This window comes from Micromys minutus (assembly GCF_963924665.1).
Source record: "Micromys minutus genome assembly, chromosome: 31".
In the NCBI taxonomy this organism is placed as follows: domain Eukaryota; kingdom Metazoa; phylum Chordata; class Mammalia; order Rodentia; family Muridae; genus Micromys; species Micromys minutus.
In genome coordinates, this window is record NC_137966.1 from 15,427,429 (window position 1) to 15,448,391 (window position 20,963).

The 20,963-nt window shown below is 47.4% G+C and overlaps 2 protein-coding genes across 4 annotated transcripts; one reads left to right on the forward strand and one right to left on the reverse strand.

Annotated features, from left to right (window-relative positions):
• Positions 1-20: 20 nt before the first annotated feature.
• Positions 21-13,753, reverse strand: HAGH (hydroxyacylglutathione hydrolase). Of its 3 annotated transcripts, XR_013975647.1 has the most exons (10): positions 13,312-13,491; positions 10,794-10,969; positions 10,049-10,113; positions 6,976-7,093; positions 6,172-6,280; positions 3,433-3,536; positions 3,049-3,150; positions 2,141-2,172; positions 594-673; positions 227-274 (listed from the first exon to the last, which is right to left on the reverse strand). XR_013975647.1 is itself a non-coding variant. In XM_080942325.1 (9 exons), exons 2-9 carry the CDS (start codon positions 10,899-10,901, stop codon positions 175-177), a joined length of 786 nt encoding a protein of 261 aa, XP_080798451.1. In that variant the 5' UTR covers positions 10,902-10,969; positions 13,643-13,753; the 3' UTR covers positions 21-174. The 3 variants fall into 3 exon arrangements, 2 of the variants coding, with proteins under 2 accessions (XP_080798451.1, XP_080798450.1); XM_080942325.1 differs by lacking the exons at positions 2,141-2,172; positions 13,312-13,491 and adding an exon at positions 13,643-13,753 and having other exon boundaries at positions 21-274; XM_080942324.1 differs by lacking the exon at positions 2,141-2,172 and having other exon boundaries at positions 21-274.
• Positions 13,754-13,895: 142 nt separating this feature from the next.
• FAHD1 (fumarylacetoacetate hydrolase domain containing 1) lies at positions 13,896-15,096 on the forward strand (the record flags this gene model as incomplete). Its single annotated transcript, XM_080942328.1, has 1 exon — positions 13,896-15,096. One exon carries the CDS (start codon positions 13,896-13,898, stop codon positions 14,559-14,561), a length of 666 nt encoding a protein of 221 aa, XP_080798454.1. The 3' UTR covers positions 14,562-15,096.
• Between the last annotated feature and the right edge of the window lie 5,867 nt (positions 15,097-20,963).

A 20,963-nucleotide genomic window follows, 5' to 3' on the forward strand; every position in this document is an offset into this window, starting at 1 on the left:
GAAGACTCCATAAGCAGATGTTATGGGAATAAATACTTTAAACCTTTTTCCTCTTATAAATATGCATTAGAACATTTGATAAATCAAGCTAAGGGTTCTGAATTAACTTAAAATTAGACTAGAGCCTGCATTGGCAGCAGGGCAGTCAGTTTAAAGTCCCTGTCCCCGTGTGCCTCAGTCGCGAGGCACCTTGAACTGGTCTTTCTCCCTGCGGATGGCTCTCATGGTGGTCACGGGGTCTGTCTCACCAGCATGCAGCTGCACCGTCTTCTCTCTGCGGAGGCAAACACACAGCCTGTCCCAAGAGCCTGGGCCATCCTAATGCTGGGATGCACAGGTGGGAGCCCCAGCTCCACACTGCCACAGCCCAGAGGCCCACGAGCCTCCCGGATCCTTAAAGAAGCCCTCCCAAGCCACTGCCTGCATAGGTCCCTTACATCCTTGCAAGATGCAAAAAGCACGCCACATTTATGGGACAAAGCCTGCCTCTTGGGTACACTTAAGAAAGCTGGGGTGTGAGGGTCAGCCCTGGGTCATCTCGTGTCGTAAAGCACAAGCTACCACAGGAGAGAGGGGCCCCACCACCGTCTTACTTCACTCTCATGAAGGGGTTGTAGGTGAATTCTTCTGCCAGGGTGGATGGCACTGTGGGCTCCCCGATGGAATACTTCTCCTGTAAGAGAGACCACTGTCACATAGGGATCAATGGGTCCCACCTTTCATATATTTAGAGATCTATAAACTCAAGTCTGTCCTAGATGGCACAGCAAGAGCAGTCGGGGCACACAAGTGGGGGTTCGGGTGCTTAGAGCAAGACTAGGCTCATGGGAGGGGCGGGCAGTGGTCTTGGTCCCCGAGGGTCAACAGTCGCACTACAGTGTCAGTCCTGTCTCCAGGCTGCTTCTGAGAGGCAGGCGAGTCCTGTCTTCATTACTGTGCACTTGTGTTCACACAACAAAAACAAAAGCAAAGATAGCAACCCCCCAAGAAAAGCAGCATGGGGGGGGCACTGAGTGACTTGGGCTCCCAGCACAAGATGTAAGGGGCTCACTCCCCATGCCAGGAGCTCCCAGGGAGTACCTGGGGAGTGACCAAACAGTGGAGTGCTGGAAGGCACTGGCCACCGCCTCACATGGATAGCCTTGCTCCTGAGTAGCCCAGGCCGTGGCAGGGACAATGCTAACATGGCTAAACCAAAGTTGAGGAATTCATAAGCACAGAGGTCTGGAGCTCGTGTCCAACGATTGATGGCTAACATGGAGCCCTCAGGGAGAGCTGGGGCAGGAGCTGCAGCCACCCACTTGAACCTCCCTCACTGCCAAGACACACAGAAGCCAAGGGTTATAAAAAGGCCGGAAACACTACTGCTCCATTCGCAGGCAAAGCATCAGGAACTACAGGCGTCAAGAGGGAAACATTAAACCGAGAATCAATTTTCCAATTCTGAAAACCAGTTTAAGAGTTAAACACACATTTGGCTATACAGTTCAACAAGTCCAATTTTAAACACAGTCCCGAGAGCAGAAACAAAAAAGTATGAACAAAGAGATGGACCCGGCATGCACCCCACCTATAGTCATGACTCGGGGAGCACACAGAGGGGTCACCCACAGCTAAGAGATGAACTCCTGGAGTGAGCCGTGGGACACAGGCTGAGCAGGAGCTGGAACCGTGGAGGAGCCTATGGTTCTGTTATAGAACCTTCTAGAGAAGGGCAGCTGAGTGCTAGAAAACAGGGCAACTGCTAATGCAAGGTGCTGTGAGTCAGGGGTGCCTTGTCGGGGGAGGGGCTGGAGAGGTGGTTCAGTGGTTAGGGGAACTGACTGCTCTTGCAAAGGACCCAGGTATAGTTCCCAGCACCCACATGGGAACCCTCGACTACCTGTAACTACAATTTCAGGGGCTCTGATGCCCTCTTCTGGCCTTCATGGGTACCAGTCATGTATGTGATACACACAGGTACATGTAGGTAAAATATTCAGATACAAAAAAATCAAAGTAAATCTTTTTGAGTGCCTTTCAGAGGGGACCCAGCAGTGCTTTCTAGCTCCAGTATGCAGGGGTATGTGGTGTGTGCTGCCAAAAGTTCACCTAACCCCGGGTTTCAGCCAAGGCATTCATTCGCATGCATGGAAATTACCCTCAACGTTGCTTGTCTGGCACTGTGAGGCCCTGCATTTCCCCAGCACCAAGGGGAAATAAGGAAACAGATTAAGTTGCAGAGTTGTGTTACAGTAGGGACACTGTGCACACAGTATGTTAGGAGAATATTAAATGCATACTCTTAAGATAAACCAGGCATGAATATGATTAACTAATTGGGGGGGTGAACATCTTTCCAAGGGGGATAACTTTGATGCGCTGCCCAGGCCGGCCTTGAACTTGCAGCAGGACTCCTTCAGCCTCCTAAGTACATTAGCTATGTGTGACTACACCTGACTCAGTATTGGAAATCTTTGTTGGTCTGAGATAGTCTCATGTAGCCAAGGCTAGCTAAGAACACACAAAACAGCTGGGACTCCTTCTCTCTTGCATCAAGCAGTCTCCCAAGTGCTGGGATTACAGGTATGCCAAACTTTCCAGTTACTTTGTAACCCCCTTCCCTGTTTGGAAAAGATGCTGGGTAGAGTGTTTATTAGAAACAATGACATAGAAAGGTTATTCAAGGAAGCATCACATCTGCCCCTCCCAGGTGTGCATGGCTGGGGACAACATCTGTAGTGAGTGACCAGAAGGCAGAGCCTGGGTTCTAACCAAGCTCTCAGCCACTGCCTTGGGCTCACTGGTACCATCACGGAGGTGAGCCCTTCAGACGAGGATCCGACAGAGGAAGCAGGTTCCTCACATAGGGCTCAACAAGGCTGGACCTTGTAACTTGGGCCTCTTACCTTAAGATGCAGAGTCTAAGACCTGCACTGTGCCCTCTAGTCAAATTTTACTGCAGTGACCAGCACTGAGTTTGTGACAACTGGCTTCCACCTGCTCTCCAGGCCCTGGGAAAGGCCCTGTGCCATGACAAGACCCTAAGCCATGCTGGGACTCACTCACCTTGGCCCAGGCCAGTTTCTCTTGAATGGCGGCATTGCTGGGCTCCACATGGCGTGCAAACTTAAGGTTGTTTACGGTGTACTCATGGCCACAGTAGACTTTCTGAAGAAAAAGCCAACACAGGGCCATGTCATGTCTTAGCTGGGCATGGCAGCCCACACGGCGTGTGCACTAGAGAATATTGCAAGGCCACATAGAATAAATACTAATAAAGGCCCTGGCTCTGCCCACTTCTCCCTCAGCTCAGAGCTGATCGCTGGCCAGGGATCCACCATGCACAGACCAGCGGGAAAGCAGAGACAGTTCTTGGGCCTGAGGGGCGAGTCCAGCAGCAGCTTTGCTCCTGGAGTTTGTGGGGTCTTTGGGAAAGGAGGCACTGCCTACTGTGTCTGGAGGAAGCCGGCCCAAGACTTCAAGCAGTGCCTTGTACATCTCGTCTGCAGTTCCCTCATAGAACTTCCCACAGCCAGCAACAAACAGTGTGTCACCTGAAAGAACATAGCGGACAGTGTCTCAGGGTCAGTTCATACACCAGCCTTCTGTACCTGGAGCTAAAGCTAAGCCCCAAACTTATGGACAGGCACCAGAACCCCCTGTTACAGACTCCCACACACATACACCAAAAGGCATCTTCCCCCAACAAGGTACAAGGTTGTCCAAGGAGCCCCAGTCTGTCTGTAAGTTTCAACCACAGCCTCTAACCCACTGCTGGACCTGAAGTCCAGGGTGCCCTGACCCACCCTCAGTGCCTCAGTCCCACCGTAGCTGAAATCACCGCAAACGCAGTCCACGTCCCACCTCTCAGCAGCCCTTTTTGGGCCCCTTCCTAGATCTTTGGATGCCCCCCTCGACATCCATGTTTGATGCTCTCTTTGTTGCTGAGAATATCTGAGGCATTGCTTCTCTGATCCCCGACTAGCACTGCGCTTGGTCTAGCATTAGTAGGTCAACCTGACTGCTTCTGTTCCCTGCATGCCCTGGATTTTCCACTGTGGCCAGCCCAGCTCAGTGGGCTCTCACATGCCGGCCTCCACCTTGACTGCCCCTTCCTTGAGACACAACTACTCCTGGGCCCTCACCTGATAGCCACACGGAGGGATTCCAAACCTGAAGCCCCAGACCCATCCCTGCTAAACACTGTCTGCCAGGCTGTCCCCAGTTCTGTGCCCTGTTGCCTCTCAGTGCCCGGTTTGCCTATCTCTGCCTAGGCAGGCTTTATCCCACAGTACAGCTGTGGACAGAGGATGCCTGGCCCTCCTTCCACCACACCCTTCTGTTGGCTCTACCCCATCCACCCTCCCCAACCCCCAACTCCTGTACCCTTTAAGTCATCAGTGTCGTTCTGGTTTGCTTTTCTGTTGATGTAGTAACTAACTCAGGAAGGGTAAGAGGTACTCCATCTTACAGCTCCCGTGAAGGGAAGCCGGGGCAGGAACCTGGAAGCAGGAAATGAAGCCGAGACCACAGAGGCCGACCGCCTTACTTCTTTTTAATGGAGCCCAGGACACATTTGTCCAGTGGCAGCGCTATCCACAGAAGACTGGACTCTCCCACAATTTTTCTTTTCAGAGCCTTGCGCTTGCTAGGCAAGAGCTCTACCACTGAACTAAATCCCCAAACCCTCTCTCACAATTATGAATCAAGAAAATTCCCACAGACTTGCCAATCTAATGGAAGGGCTTTTCTCAATTGAGGTTTTTTTTTTTTTTTCCCTTCCCAGAAGACTCAAATTTGTGTCAAGTTGACAAAAAAGTTAGCCAGTACAAGTGTACCTGGGAAATGACAGCCAACACACACACACACACACACACACACACTGGGTTGATATCCAATACACACACACTACAAGGGAAATGATAGCCAACACACACAGAGCTGGGGAATGACACCCAAAACACACACATACACATACACACCATATAACACACACACATATACACACATTCTCCCAATACTGGCATGTCCTGACGTGGCTTCCTGAAAGGGAGGAGCTGCCACCTGCTCTCACAGATACTGACAGAGAACACAGCCATGCCAACAGGAGTGGGCAGCTGAGTCTACACCTCAGATAACCTTGACGGTTATAAGCTGAGGACCATATGATTGTCACCATTTTACCACAGCAGTGCTGTAGTTCAGCCAACTGAGTGTGAATACACGGGCGCCACAGAGAGCTAAACTCAGCTTTAGAGAGTAGGTCTCGACCTGTGGATCATGACCCCAGGTCGTGTGGGTCACAGATCATATATCCTGCGTATCAGATATTTGTACTGAGACTCATAAGATCTGCAAATTACAGTTATAAAGTAGCAGTAAGGATGATTTTATGGTTAGGGGTGACCACAGCACGAGGATCTGTATGAGAGGGTCACAGCGTTAGGAGGGCTGAGAACCAGTGTGATGTAGGGTGGAGGTGAACCCAGGGCTTGAACATGGACCACAGAACACCAGGCTGGAGACACGAAATTCAGGTCAGGCATGCTGGCTCGTACCTGTAATCCCCACACCCAGGAGGCTAGAGCAGGAGGACTGCCACAAGTTCCAGGCCAGCCTGGGCTACACAGACTGTCTAAAACCAAAACCAAACACAAAAACCCTGGCATTCTGTAATGTGTTTAAAAGCAAGCCGGGGGTTCCTGGGCAATTTCATGTTTCCCGAAGGAGATCTAAGTCTCCATCCAATGTATCCTTCCTAAAAGCCCTGCTATGACTTCACTAAGGACAAGGCATGCCCTCCAGCCAGGCTCTGAACCCCAGTGGCTGTCTCCTCTGATTTCTGGACAAACCTCTAAGTGTGAACTGCACACATTGCCCAGGGTCTGGCTTGGCCTCATGAACCTCCTACTGCAAAGTTAGGCTTCTGGCTCTGGAAGGTCACAAGGTTCGTGTTCCCTTCAGGCCTAGTGCAACAGCCAGGCACACAGCAGCAGCCCACACTCAACTCATAGAGCTCCTTTGCACTCGAGCTCAAAGCAAACCTCAGGTTCCATCCTGGGGTCTGTGGCTTACGGAGGACATCCCTAATAGGTCTGACAGGGAACATCTACTACTCTGTACGGGGTTTTTCCTCACATAGCCAATGCCAAGGACTCTTCACATAGACCTCCCAGCCTCCCCACTCACCTGTGAACACAGCAGAAGGCTCTGAGCTACCAGGCTTGCTCACAAAGTAACAGATGTGCCCCGAAGTATGGCAGGGTGTCGACAGACATTTGACACTGAGAGACCCCACCTGAAATAGAAGTCCCGGGATGAGCCTGACCATCAGTGGCCTTTTTGAACCATCGGAAGTGTCATCATTGCTGACTCCTAATGACCTGCCCCCTCCTGGCCACTTGGATATGCTCAGTCCAGGATCTATCTGCACTCTAGTCACCTGCAGAGCAACCCAGGCCTTGTACCAGCCACTGGACACAGACAAAGAGGGGCCAAGGATCTCTGCTAGGGGGTGGTCCTAGCAGGTGCAGATGCTTCAGAGGTGTGTGTTCAAGGATAAAACCAAAAACGGCCTATTTTTGTTTCTGCCTCTATAACTGAATCAAATTGAAACCAGGCATTTCTCCATAAAAGATACTTCTTTTCTGACCCACTCTTCCCCAGATCTTTACTTCAAGGGTTCAAACCTAAGCTGACCCATCAATGCAAACACCCCAACACACAAAGAGATTTAACAAGGTATACACGCCACCACTATATCCAAGAAATCAAAGATTCCAGGGGGCCTCTGGAAGTTCTCCGGGCCACTCTGTGTCCTTCCCCAGTGCCCAGTCACACTGCAGCTGACTTTCTCACTAGGCTCTCACACAGAAGACTGGTTAAGAGATGCTGAGGCAGGCCCTTGCCTGCCAGCTGCCTTGCAAATGATGCCTGGAGACCCTGCATTCTGCCAGGACTTCTCTAGCGCTCTCCCGATGGCTTGGTATATACCTGCAGTGTGGAAAGGTGTGTGACCTTGTGGGTCAAGGCCCCAATGCGGTCATCACCTCCATAAACCTTCAGCCCAGGTTCCAGCTTCACCAGCTTCTCGTTCCCACCAGCGTGGTCCCTAGAAGTCGAACAGGAGGCCTGGGGTGAGCTGCTGAAACGGAGCGGGCTGCTTGCTTGCCTTCAACCCTTGACCAAGTGGACTTTTCACTTTGCTTATACATCTTCCATTAGAAACAGGCAACCAAGAACCACTACTTGTAGATTGTCCTGAAGCTGTTTGTATTTTAATGTTAATTCCACTTCCCCAAGAAGGGCTGCCTAGTCACACTATTCCAACTGAACCTTCCCATTTTAATGAGTAAAATAAAGGAAAGCCAGTGACTAGGTGGGGCGAGGGAGGTAGAGAGGGCTGAGAGGTCTGAGGAGGTCAGAGGATGGAGGGTGAAGGTTGTGGCAACATGGAGGTTCCCAAGGACCAACTAGACCCAGGTGATATTGTCATTAAACAGCTATGAACATTAAGGATTTTACAGGTCTAATATCTCATATAGAAGGGCAGTTTGTATCTTTGTCTATTTGATGCAATCTTGTTGTGTAGAGGGTTTGTGGATTGAGAGTTGACTATATAAACCTGAATGAAAAGCTATCGGGCTGTAGAGTTGTACTTATGTGGGATTTTGGGGCAGAGAAACACCCTGGGACAGAGGCAGAGAACAGGCAGTAGAAAACCCCCAGGGAAGGGAGTTACACAGACACACGGTGGCAGCTCAGACCGGGTGCCAGAGGTGCGAGTGACTCCGTGTCAGGGTCGGGCTTGAGGAGTGAGGCCTCAGGGTCCACTGGGGCAGATTTGCATGTAAAGCACAGGACAGCCAGGGTGGAGGCACCTCCTAGGCATACACCCGGGGTTCACATGGTTCCCTAGGGAGCCCTTTCACCTTTAAAAGAGACAGCCGCAGAGAGCAGGGCTGTGATCACAGGTACAGCTAGGAAGAGCCCCACACTGAGAGTCACCCTCAGCTCTGAGATGAGGAATGGAAACACCTATGTCCCGACAGCCCCGTGGCTACTTCACTCCATAGTTAAACAACGTGGAGCAGCAGGTCTCTCTGTAACAGGAAGAACACACGGCCCAGCCCTCTGCTCCACTGCCTACATGACAGAAGCTGCACAGGCCAGGACACACCACGGCCCTGTCACCTAAAAATGTCACTATCAATAAGCAATAACACAAACTTGATAGTCCTGTGGGCCACAGGCTAAACCAGAGGCCCAGCCTTGGGCTTGATGGTGACATCAATGAGAGATGGTGATAAAAAAGTCCAGAATTCTCCACATTATCAGGAGAGGCATCAGAGGTAATAGTCACTGAGGTGGAAGAAAACACAAATTGTGGGAAAGGTTTAATGGCTTTGAGGCAGCTCCCACAAGATCCCCAAAGGTGGACGTGTCAGCAACAGGGAGCCGGGGGAAGGAGCCTGAAAAACAGAGCAGCCGTGCTGTGTAGTACAGACCAAGACTAAGGCTAAACTCCGTGTCTCTGAGGAGCTCGGACCAGCCGCAGAGACAGAGTGACCGGGAGACACAGTTCCCAGAGCAGGGTCAAAGAGAAAGGCTCTGGCTTTCTTCCTGGAGTCCTTTAGAAAAGAAATTAAGAGCCACACAAATACTTCTACCTTTGAAGACCCTCAAAAGATCTAAAAAGCAAGTTCTAGGCCAGCCAGTGACCCTGGTTCAAAAACAAAGACAAACAAACAAACAAACAAGAAATGAAGAATAAAAGCCAGGATTAAAGCTTCAGGCAACACTATCCCAAAGCTGAAAGTTCAAGGCCAGCCTGTGTCAGAGTGAAATCCCATCTCAAAACACCAAAACCAACCGGACAACAGAAGCCAATTCACCACACCTCTCCCAGCCTACACCATACAGACAAGATCACAGTCTATAGGACTGTAATCTATGACTACAGTCAGTCCGTCCACAGAGCTCCGCTTGCCTCTGTCTCCTCCCCATTTTGCTGGGTTTTGGTTTTACTTGTTAAGAAAATGCTGATGCTTACCTACTCTTTATTCTCTGACACGGATCGATGCGAATATCATGTTTTCCCTTCATTTATTTGTTTATACACTTTACACCCCAGTTGTGGTCCCCCTCTTGGCATCCCCCCCTTTCTCTTCACTTTTTATGAGCCTAAGATATGTGAAGGCGGCCATGGGGGGGTCCTCCTGTGACCGGAGAAGCCCAGCTTTATGGAGACAGTAGTGGAGACTTGTGTCTGGGGGTGCTGGCCATACCCTCTGCTCCGCTCCACAAGTCACAAGGACCTTAACAGGAAGGAAGTTACCGCATTAGTGGAACCCAGAGGTCACTGGCCCAAGAGGAATAAGGCAGGTGAAGTGAGATTTTTGGTTTCTTTTGAAAAACACGGAAATATTGTAAGGATGTGTTTTTTGTCTTAATCCCAGGTGTCAGACACAGGGCTACTTCAGATTGTCTGCAGCAGGCAATGAGGATTTGCCTCGTGCTTTAGCAGAGTTGTGATTTTTTTTTTTTTTTTTTTTTTTTTTTTTTTTTTTTTTTTTTGCCAGCTGCAGATGGTTTCTGTGAGTCTGTGCTGTTTGGAATTCCGGAGACTTTTCAGAGAGTATATAAATGTTAAGGACCCGAGAGGAACTAGTTTTGGTAGGTTGTTGGTTGGTTGCTGTTGGTCATGCGAAAAGATGAAAGAACAGGAAGAAGAAAATTAGATAATCTGTAGGCTAAGAGATCAAATTTGCCCCAAGGAACTCAATGCCTCTAATCAGCAGGAAGTAGTCTAACACTGATATCACCCCCTTCCCTCTATCCTTTTCTCTCTCCTGTCTAGCTCTGAAGAGTGTTAGGGAGTTGAAGGCTGGAGGGAAGGGTGAAGGGTGGTAGAAGAACTCACAAAACAGCCAGAAGACAAGCTACAGGCAGGAGCTTTGGTGCATTCTCTGAATCCTTCCTGCTCAAGGGTCTGCCCTATGTCCAGTAACTTCCCAGGTGAGTGACAGGTCCCACCCACAGGCCCAACCGCAGGCTGGGCACTTACCAGTGGTGGTGAGTGGTGAGCACTGTGGTCAGTTTCACATGGTGCTTTTTCACAGCTTCTATAACCTACAGCCACGGGGAGGGCAGAGCAAAGGCCGGTCACACCTCTGGGCTGGTCACACTTCTGGGCCTGGCTCACCTGCCTGCAGAGTGGGTGCCAGGCCCTCAACCCACCTCTGCTGTCAGGCAGAAAGGGTTTTCTTTTCTCCATCAACTTACATCACCCACAACCTACCCAAGCCCCAGCAGCTCAGGCTGAGGTCACCCACAGCATGGGGAGCAGACGCATGGAAGATCAGCCAGATCTAAGGACTCACATACGTCCGGGCACAGAGGTTTAAAAGTGCATGTCAGGCTTACCAAAGCAGCCTGAAGTCTCCTGTGCGTTTCTCACTACCCCACTTACCAGTGGCTAGACAACTTTGTCTTTTCTTGTTTTGTTTTGTTTGGGTTTTGCTTTTTTTTTTTTTTTTTTTTTTGAGACAGGATTTTTCTGCATAGCCCTGACCTGGAGCTTCTTCTGTTGACCAGGCCGACCAGAACTCAGAGATTCCCCCCCATCTCTGCTTCCTGAGTGCTGGGATTAAAAGTGTGCCCTACCACTGCCAGCTCACAACTTGGTTTTGAATGAACTAATTTCCACCCAGCTTCCACGGAGCCATAAAAACTCCGTGGCTGTAACCCATGTGGATGAACGCTGGATACTGGGTGACAGGGTGCAGGCAGCCAGAAAGAGCCACACACACCTTCTGTGGCTGCACTGGGTCCACAATGGCAGCCTCCTGGGTGTCCTCATCAATGATCAGGTACATGTAGTTGTCGGTCAGGGCAGGCAGTAGCTCAACCTTCATCATGTCTTGCTGCACAGTCAGATTCTTCCTGAAGTCTGTGTGACAGATAGACAGTCCCAGCAGAGCCTGACCTGAAGAAACACACAGGAGGAGCCTCAGAACACCTCACCAAGACTTCAGAGTGGCCATACCCCTTGCACCCAATGGCTTAACAGCTGGCTTTCTGGAACACCTGTGAGGCGATATTTTTTTTTTTCACTACATCCTTCAGGAAAGCAAAGACCAAGTCAGCCCATCTCAGGTAGAGAATTGTTATTTTGGGATTTTTTTTTTTTTTTTTTTGCAGGGGGGTGGGAAGAGGTACTTTTTAGGTTTGGAGTTTGTTTAACTGATTGATTAATTTTTTAAAGTATTTATTTATTTATCTATTTAATATATATGAATACACTGTAGCTGTCATCAGACACCCAGAAGAGGGCATCAGATCCCATTACAGATGGTTGTGAACCACCATGTGGTTGCTGGGAACTGAACTCAGGACCTCTGGAAGAACAGTCAGTGAGTGCTCTTAACTGTTGAGCCATCTCTCCGGCCTGTTTGTTTTTTTTTACTAGATCTTGCTCTATATCCCCCTCTAGACCAAAATACACCATGTAGTCCAGGCTGGCCTTAAATTCAGCAATCCTCTGTCTCAGTCTCTTTCGTCTGTATTTGTTTTTTGCAGTGGCAGGGACAGAACCCCAGGGGCTCCTACATGCAACACAAATGATCTACCCCTCAACCTAGACTTGGGATCTTGGCATTTCTTCTAGAGAGTTCTTGCAGGCTGTGCCACTGGCCTGTGGTGTGACTCAAGCCTGAAGACGGCAGGACAGGCACCAGAGTATGGCTGCTTCCTCTCCTGTTGTGGCCTCTGCACTAAGAGTTCAATTCTCTGAGCTTACGGCCCTGCTCAGGCCTCCAGCCAGAGGAGAGAACGGTATTTTCTCAGTATGGTCAGCACAATGGAAAACACAGCGCCAGCTCCTGAAAGGAAGAAACTGCTGTTTGGGATGCATGCAAGAACTGTCCTGGGGTGGGCCAAGGCACAAAACTATACTCCACCCAGTGGACAGATGCCAAAACATTTTCAGCAGTAAAGCTCTTCACTCAACTTGAAAATATATATGGCCTCCAAAAACATATTCTGTCTTAGCTTTATTAAAGAGGGGAAAACCACACAAGGTGGTAGAAGACAGTGACATTCTGACTCTCCCTCTCTCTCTTAAAAAGGAATTCAGAAGACAACAGCTTTGACCCTGTGACACATAAAATTATCAACTCTAATGACCAAGGCCAGCAAAACTAACCAAACTGTACTCGTCTGAATTTGTGGTGCCTCAAGTGAAACCCGGGGCTTTAAGCTGTCTAGGGAAGTGCTCTGTCATGGAGTCACAACACTGCTCCTCATTTCTACTTTTTGGTACAACAGCTGGGCATTTTCCAGACCCCTTCTTATGTTCAGCAAAATAAGCCTTTCTGTAAGATCAGGTTTCTGTAATATTTTTTTAATTCCTCTAAGCCCTAGCACTATCCAAGCTGAGGTTGGACATCGGAGGTTGAAAACAGGTGAATACGAGCCTTTTTATGTATTTCCTGGCAAAACACAAAAGCAGTGCTTGGATAAAGATCATTTATTACTAGTGCTCAACTTACTCTAGGTCCGAAGAGAGCCTGACTGTTCTGGAGAAGATGCGATCATCCCTATAGAAGGAATGCATCGTTCTCAGCTCCTTAGTCTGCAACTAGGTACATTCTACTTGAATTGAGTTCACAAACCTGCACCCTGTGTTCAAGGCCAAATCCACAGTCATATTTTATTTTGCTCAAACGTCAAAAGACGTTTCAGAGAGTTTCCTCTTCTCACTGGGAGGGCTCCTGCGGCACCAAATGCTGAGCTTCGGACTCCTACGAGCGAACAGCTGCTCAGTTGTAACTGTACCCTCGCCTAGCTCTTAAACAGCCTTCGGCAGCGACACTAAGGGGTATCCCTTAAATGAAGAGACCCATACTTTTGGGGTTCTCAACGAGCGGGCTTCTTAGTAAAGATGGTTCACATACTTTCAATCACGATTGTTCCAAAGTTCCCGGCTAGCTGAACTCAGGCTGGTCAGCTCCGGGGCTCTGGCAACCCACTGTCGCCACATCAGTTAGACGTCAAGAGGAAAAGCTGACTTAGAAACTGAAGTCGCGACCCCAGAACTGGAGTCCGACTCCGGCCGGAAGAGAGCGGGTGCCAGACCTCTGCCTCCATCCCGGGCCACGGACCCCACCAGCGCCAGATGCCTAATCCAAGGCCCTCAACACGCCCGGCCCGGCTTCTCGCCCACCCGGCGGCGCTCAGCACCTGCGCCTGGAGACAGCGAAGGCTCGCCCAACCGACGTCCGGCTCCAGCACCCGGCCGCGCCGCCGTCAGTGCCTAGACACACTTACCCAGACCGCGGCGCGCGCAGACGGCTCCCAGCGCTGACAGGCTCCGGAGGCACAGCGATCCGCGACCCAGCACCATGACCCACAGGGTGCACAGCCGGGTCGCGGAGTCCGCAACACCAGCGTCGTGGGCATCAACACTGGCGTTGGCGACCGCAACCAATCAGTGTCCTCCTCGTACTGCTCCCAGCCAACCGGCTCCTGCTCTTTACCAAAACGCCGCGCCCTCAATCCATCGGTGTCCGCCCATAGAGTTCACAGCCAACCAGTGCCCGTCTCGCACCGCTGCGCCGCCCCTAGCCAATCAGTAGCTCCTGCCCAAAATGTTCCCTACCTGCCCTGGTAGCTTTGGCTCGGAGACCCGGTCTGCAAGTAGGTATAGGAGGAGGTGGGAGGCCGGACGTGCGCCTCCTCGTCTTTCTGGGGCAGTCGCCCGCGCGCAGAGACCTTTAGCTGACCTCGACGTCCCGCTGCTGCGCAAGGAAGGGCGGGGCCGCTCCGGCCTGGACAGCGTCCGAAGGCAGCGAGTCCCCTGGAGGCCGCCGTAGTCCGAGGGAGTAGGCGGTCACGTGACCCAAGGTTGTACCATGGCTTCCATCAAGCCGCTGTCTCGCTTCTGGGAGTGGGGCAAGAATATCGTTTGCGTGGGGAGGAACTACGCAGACCACGTCAAGGAGATGCGTAGCACCGTGCAGAGTGAGCCTGTGCTTTTCCTGAAGCCGTCCACCGCGTACGCTCCCGAGGGCACACCGGTGTTGATGCCCGCTTACTGCCGGAACCTCCACCACGAGGTGGAGTTGGGAGTGCTTCTGGGCAGGCGTGGTGAAGCGGTCCCGGAGGCTGCAGCCATGGACTACGTGGCCGGCTACGCCCTGTGCCTGGACATGACTGCCAGAGATGTGCAGGAAGAGTGCAAGAAGAAGGGGCTGCCGTGGACTCTGGCCAAGAGCTTCAGATCATCCTGCCCGGTCAGCGCTTTCGTGCCCAAGGAGAAGATTCCTGACCCTCATGCCCTAAGACTGTGGCTCAAGGTCAACGGAGAGCTCAGACAGGAGGGCCAAACATCGGCTATGATCTTTTCCATCCCCTACATCATCAGCTATGTTTCCAAGATAATAACCTTGGAAGAAGGAGATCTTATTTTGACCGGGACTCCAAAGGGAGTTGGGCCAGTTAAAGAAAATGATGAGATCGAGGCCGGCATAGACGGGGTGGTTAGTATGAAGTTCAAGGTGGAGAGGTCACAATACTGAGTGTTTTTAACGAGTGCCAAAGAGGACAGAAGCAAGTGAAGTAAATGATAATCAATGAAAATCTAAAAATTATGTCATTAGATTGCTAGATATGTCAAAAAAGATGGATCTTTAAAAATAAATAACGTGATCTAAAAGAGCTGGGACAGAAATCGAAATAGGATCAACCAAACTAAAGGATATATAATGCTTCTCAAGAGGAGAGTGTTAAACTAAACTTTGAGAAGTTGTAGTTTTCTTCTCTAAAACTGAACTGAATAAGACTTTAATAAATCATTCTGAAGTCTATAGCTCAAGACTTAAAAGCTGCAAAGGCAAGTCATTCATTAATGAGCTTAGCCTTTAGGAAAGCCGTTTGTACAGAGCACTCCAGTTCATTTTTACTTGGGAAAGTCCTCCACCCCAAAATCAGATAAAAAGATTGTTAAGTGAGCTATTGCTGCAGTCCTGCCTTGTTTACTTTGGGTGTATGCGTTGGTTGTGGCTTGAGTTTGGAAGATAATTTTGAAATGGTTTTCCAAATAAAGACCATTTCTGTGTCACTTAAAAGTGTGCTTTCTTTTCCTAGGGTGGGGAGTACTTCTTCCTTTGGGACTTAGGACCCTGACCTTTGGCTTCCTGAGTGAGCACTGTGCTTTAACTTATTAATGAGGTGAAGCAATACTTCCACCTAGGAGACTGACAGGCCTGGGGATGCTGCATGTGTTCGTGCTTGCATCTTTCCTGATAAAATACCTGTCAGGATGCACAGCACAGCTGTCGAGGCCCAATGCAGTCTTCTAGAATTAGGCAGTGGCTTCTGCTGGGAGGGTACATAGAAGCCTGCTGGTCCCTCTAAGAAGGCGTGTTACATCTCTTTAGTAAGTTATCTGTGCCAACCATAGTTCATACTTCTGTGTATTCTGTGATTTTTAGCAAAGCTATGCTGATATTGATATTTCTGATTACAATAAAGACTTAGAGGATAGAACTGTGGCAGAGCCATGTTGTAATGAAATTTTCACAAGCTCAGAACCTGAAGTTTTAACCACAGTAGGTAGTGTCATATACATAGTAACATAGCATTTAGTTATCCTGGGAGCCCCAGGCTTATTTATTATCATTTATTATGCAGTCCCATAATGCTACTTAATAAATATTTAAGAGTCTCACTCTTGTAGCTCAGGATGACCTTGAACTCATGAACCACTTGGCCTAAGTTTTCCATTTTTAAAAATCTTTTAGTAGTTTATTTAATTACTTGGCAATCAATGTTTATTATAGATGAGTGAAGAATTTTAGGTAAGAAAACACCTCAAGGTTCATCTACCCAGAGACAGCTGAAATTAAACATTTGGTATAAATTCTTCCAAATCTGTATATAAATATTGTTTTTTTTAAAAATTTATTTATTGTATATAAGTACACTGTAGCTGTCTTCAGACACACCAGAAAGGGGCATCAGATCTCATTACAGATAGTTGTGAGCCACCATGTGGTTGCTAGGATTTGAACTCAGGACTTCTAGAAGAGCAGTCAGTGCTTTTAACCACTGAGCGAGCCATCTCTCCAGCCCATAAATATTGTTTTAAGAGAATTTGCTTCCACACTTTTTTAAAGACACGGTCTCACTATGTAGCTCAGACTTGCCTGTAACTCATGATCCTCTCCTTATTTGCCTGAGTGCTGCTGAAAGAATAGCTAAGTACTACCATCACCATTTCCCCCTGATGCTTACATTGGCTATTGTGATTTTCACATCAGTCAGCACCTCTGCAATATGATTTTCATTGGTTATGACAAATTCCAGGTTAGCCTTCTGGTCTTAGACATTAGGATTTGCTGGTGGAATCAACACACTGTTAATCTTAATTCTTGAGGCTGGGTTCCCAAAGTCAAAGGTTATGTTCATATTGCAATGTACTGTTAGTCTAGCTAGCAAGTACAAGGTTCAGCTGAGATACATCTACCAAGTCAACAGACCAATGAAGCAAGCTGAGGGCATAAGCTAGTGCCCAGAATGTATGGTGGTTATGGGGTCAATGGCCACCAAGCAACAGAATGAGCTTTGTCACACATCTGACATCAGCATTACACAAAGCCTTGAGTGCAGGAATAAAAGACAATTCAGTTCTTACAATTCCTGAGCTGCAAAAATAACAGTAACCCCAACACCCAGAAGATACATATCTCTTCAAATCATTTTAAACAAATATAACCTATGAAAAAGCTGAAGGATGCATTCAGTGAAATCAAACTACCCTTCAGTAGATTCAACTTCAGAAGATTCAACAACTAATTTTCAGATATGGAGAGATAGCCCAGAGATTAAGAGCACTGTCTGCTCTTCCAGAGGTTCTGAGTTCAACCCCAGCAACCACATGGCTGCTCACAACTGCCTAACTCCAATCTAAAGGAATCCAATACCCTATGATCTCCCTGGGCACTGCATGAACATGGTGCACACACATAAAGGCAGGCGAAATACCCATAAGCATAAAGTGAAATTTAAAACAATACAAATTGTTGTGTACACCTTTAATTCCAGCACTTGGTAGTATGGTCTATATAGTGTGTTTCAGGTTACCCAATAATATATAAACTCTCAAAAACCAAAAAAAAAAAAAAAAGGATCATTTGCTAGTCACATATGAAAATAACTTCATAATGTTACACTTCCCACATTGCTGTTCATCACCAAAGGAAGTCAGGACTGGAAGTCAAGCAGGAGCTGATGCAGAGGCCATGGAGGGATGTTACTTACTGGTTTGTTTCCCATGGCTTGCTCAGCTTGCTTTCTTATAGAACCCTGGTCTACCAGCCCAGGCTGACACCACCCACAATGGGCTGGGCCCTCCCCCCTTGATCACTAGTTGAGAAAATGCCTTACAGCTGGATCTCATGGAGGCATTTTCTCAACTGAGGCTCCTTTCTCTGTGATAATTCCAGCTTGTGTCAGGTTGACACAAAACCAGCCAGTACATTTCTATTACAGTTATTTATTTTTGCTTTAATGTATTGGAGTGCATGCCTTTAATCTCAACACTCTGGAAGTAGAAGCAGGTAAATCTCTGTGAGTTCAAGGCCAGCCTCATCTACATAGGGAGTTCCGGACCAGCCAGAGCTACAAAGTGGCATCCTTTCTTAAATAAGTAAGTAAGTAAATGAATAAATTTTATTGGGTGTCTATAAAAAGTGAGGGAGTGCCAGACCAGTCAGAGCTGTATAGTAGGACCCTGCCTCAAATAGGTAGCCAGTTAGATAGATAGAAAGATTAGATAGATAGATAGATAGATAGATAGGATAGGATAGATATTTCATTGGGCATCTATAAAAAGTGAGCAATAGTTCAGCCCCAGTTTCACAAGCCTGTAATTCTTACTGCCTTGGGTTTGATCCCAGAATCATATAAACAGATAGTTGCAGGAACTAGAAAGGGCAGAGAGCAACAGCTATGAAGCAAGTGGGAGAGAGCTGAAGTGAAACTCTGGGCAGATGACTAACTGGAGAGAGCACTAAGGTAGTCTGCAGTCATGGTGAACTCTGCCTCCTTCAGGGCCTTATTAGGCCTCACTGCTCCTCACAGAAGCTAGGAGATCCCTGCAAACTTGGGGTCCAAGTTGGGAACATTCTCCACAGGTTTTGTTTCTGATGTTTAAGGCGTTAGAGACAACAAGAGAAAGGACAAGCTTTCAAACACAACATTGAACATTTACTCATTTTTAAGGGGGAAAACATGGCTATGAAACTCATCAGCTTGTTTACTCTTAAAATGTTTTACGTACATTTTGTTAACTTGTGTATGAAAAGGAATATATGGGCTGGAGAGATGGCTCAGAGGTTAAGAGCACTGGCTGCTCTTCAAGAGGTCCTAAGTTTAATTCCCAGAAACCACATGGTGGCTCACAACCATCTGTAATGGGATCTGATGTTCTCTTCTGGTATACAATAAGTAAAATTCTTTAAAAAAATTAAAAGTATACAAATTTGTACTTGACAAGTATTATGTAGCAATTTCCTCCAAGATAAATCATTTCATCTTTATAGAAGCCCCTTAAGACAAAGGATATGCTATGCTAAAAGGAATTGAAACATTTAGTTCTTCAGAGAACCTAGTTAAAATATCAGGAAATAAACAACTCAATAGTTTTAGGAAGTTCCAAAACCTGACCAGATGTGTACTAGGCCCCTACTTTCCCAAGCTGATATAAACAGTAAGAACATCTATGAGATATACTTAGACATGCTGAGCTGCTTAGAAGAGGCAGGGACCCCTTGGCCACATTAGTTCCAACTTTGAAGGGATCTTTTTGTGTAAGGGGCAATGTTGAGAAGGTCCTGAAGGAGGCAGGCAGAACTGCCTGGAAGAAACTCAAACTAATTGAATTGGCTGTTAAGAGAGTCTTCAACCAGTCAAACTATCTACAAGTTTCAAAGTGAATTCTGAGGTTCCAGCTTTCATGCAACTTTACCTATATTGTGGTAGGCTTTTGATGATATAGTTGTTTGACTCATTTCTCCTCCAGTAAGTAATCTCATACCTATACTCCTGTAAGTAACCCCGATAAAACACATTGGTCTATCAAGTTAGATTCTGGTAATATGCCCTATTTTGGTTTGTCATCAGTTTCCTCTCTGGGACAAGTAGATGTTTGAGGAGTGAGTGCAACACACCTTGAAAGTTTCAAAATGCCTCTCCCAACTCTACAAACTCTAGGCAAGGCCAAGTACCATGATAGTTCGCATCTCTTTAAATAGCTCTCTGAAGGCTGAGTGGTGATAGCACATGCTTTAATCCTAGCACTAGGGAGGCAGAGGCAGGCAGATCTCTATGAGTTTGAGGCCAGCCTGGTCTACAGAGCAAGTTCCAGGACAACCCAGGCTACATAGAGAAACCCAGGCTCAAGAAAACCAAACAAAACCCATTAATAGCTATCTGCTACATCTTGCAAACTATATTATGGCAACTATGTTGTCAGGTTGGTTTTATATTTCCTTTCAGAATAAACACCAATCACATATGCTAGAACTTCAGTCTGTTTTAAAGGGAAAGGAAAATGTAATTATAAGTGTCCCTCAGGCCTCAGGGAGGCATACAGAAGAGGAGGTGGAAAGACTATAAAAGCCAGAGGGGAAAGGATGAGACCAAGGAAACAGTATCTTCCAAAAACAATAGTACTGCTGCAAATATAAACTCAGTGTGGCAGTTTCCACAGGCCCTTCCAGGTTCAAGTCAGACAGTATCCTGGTGCTGAGAGGGGGAAGTAAACATGGGCTCCCATCCTTAACTGAGAGCCTCTCTCCAATTGACAGCTGCTTGCAAAGAAAAAATTGCTTTGTCCAATGGAGTATTGCTGAGTATATTAACCTCACTTAAGTGCAGGCCCCATGCCCAGCACATGGCCAACACAAAATGAACACAATGGTGCTTTTGTACACTTTTTGTTTCATATTGCTTTGGTTGGGCATTTTCTTGTCTTACTGATCTTTGCTTGCATGTATGGTTTCAGTTTTGTGTCTTTATGTTGTGTGTGTATGTGTGTGTTGTGCTTTTCCTGTCTTTGTTTTTAAATTCTAGCTTATTTGATATTTTTGTTTCCCTGTTTGTTCTCTAAAGCAAAATAGAAATAAGGAATGGAACTGGGTGAGTGAGAAGATGGGGAAGGTCTAGGAGGCATTGGAGATGGGAAAATATGATCAGAATATATATATGAAAAATTATTTCAACAAAATATATTCTATTTTTAACAGTAACTATAAGGGTCATAATATACTAGGAAAATTTTATACAACAAAAATATTATAAAAATATTACTAACACATGATAAGGACACAAAGATAATTGGTATTCGCTAATCAATAGACTAAGCTAATAAGTCTATGTATTTTGCATGAATTAACCTGAATGTTCCCAATTACTATGAAAATTTGAAATTAAGAATCACCAAAGGAGAAACTTAGAGCAGGAGGCCTGGGAACCACAGATGGAACTTGAACCTGCAGCCACAGAGCCTGCCCACTCCGCTCCCTTTGTTCCAGCCTCTCCTTGAGCCTTTATATTCCACCTGGGAAATGGACAAAATAATGCCACTCATACACAACAGATACCAGTAAAAGGCTGTTTCTAAGTTATATAAGGAAGGTTGAGTACTGTTAGCTATTAATATTGAAGCACCTTATGGGACTAGAGAGATGGCTCAGTGTTTACAGCACTGGCTGCTTTTGCAGAAGACTGAGTTAGGTTCCCAGCATCCATATGTCAACCCACAACTGTCTGTAACTCCAGTTCCAGGGATCTGATGCCCTCTTCTGGCCTCTGCAGGCACCAGGCACATGGTGCACAGACATATATGAAGGTAAAATACCCACACACATTAAATAACAAATTATTAAAAATATAAAAATATAGCAATATAAGAATTG

Excerpts from the sequence above, each read along its gene's own strand:
- HAGH (XM_080942324.1), bottom strand. The coding sequence starts at position 13,387 with ATGGTGCTGGGTCGCGGATCGCTGTGCCTCCGGAGCCTGTCAGCGCTG. Across the intron at positions 7,094-10,048 it reads CTCACCACTCACCACCACTG|GGACCACGCTGGTGGGAACG; the intron begins GTAAGTGCCCAG and ends TTCGACTTCTAG. Across the intron at positions 275-593 it reads AACCCCTTCATGAGAGTGAA|AGAGAAGACGGTGCAGCTGC; the intron begins GTAAGACGGTGG and ends TTGCCTCCGCAG.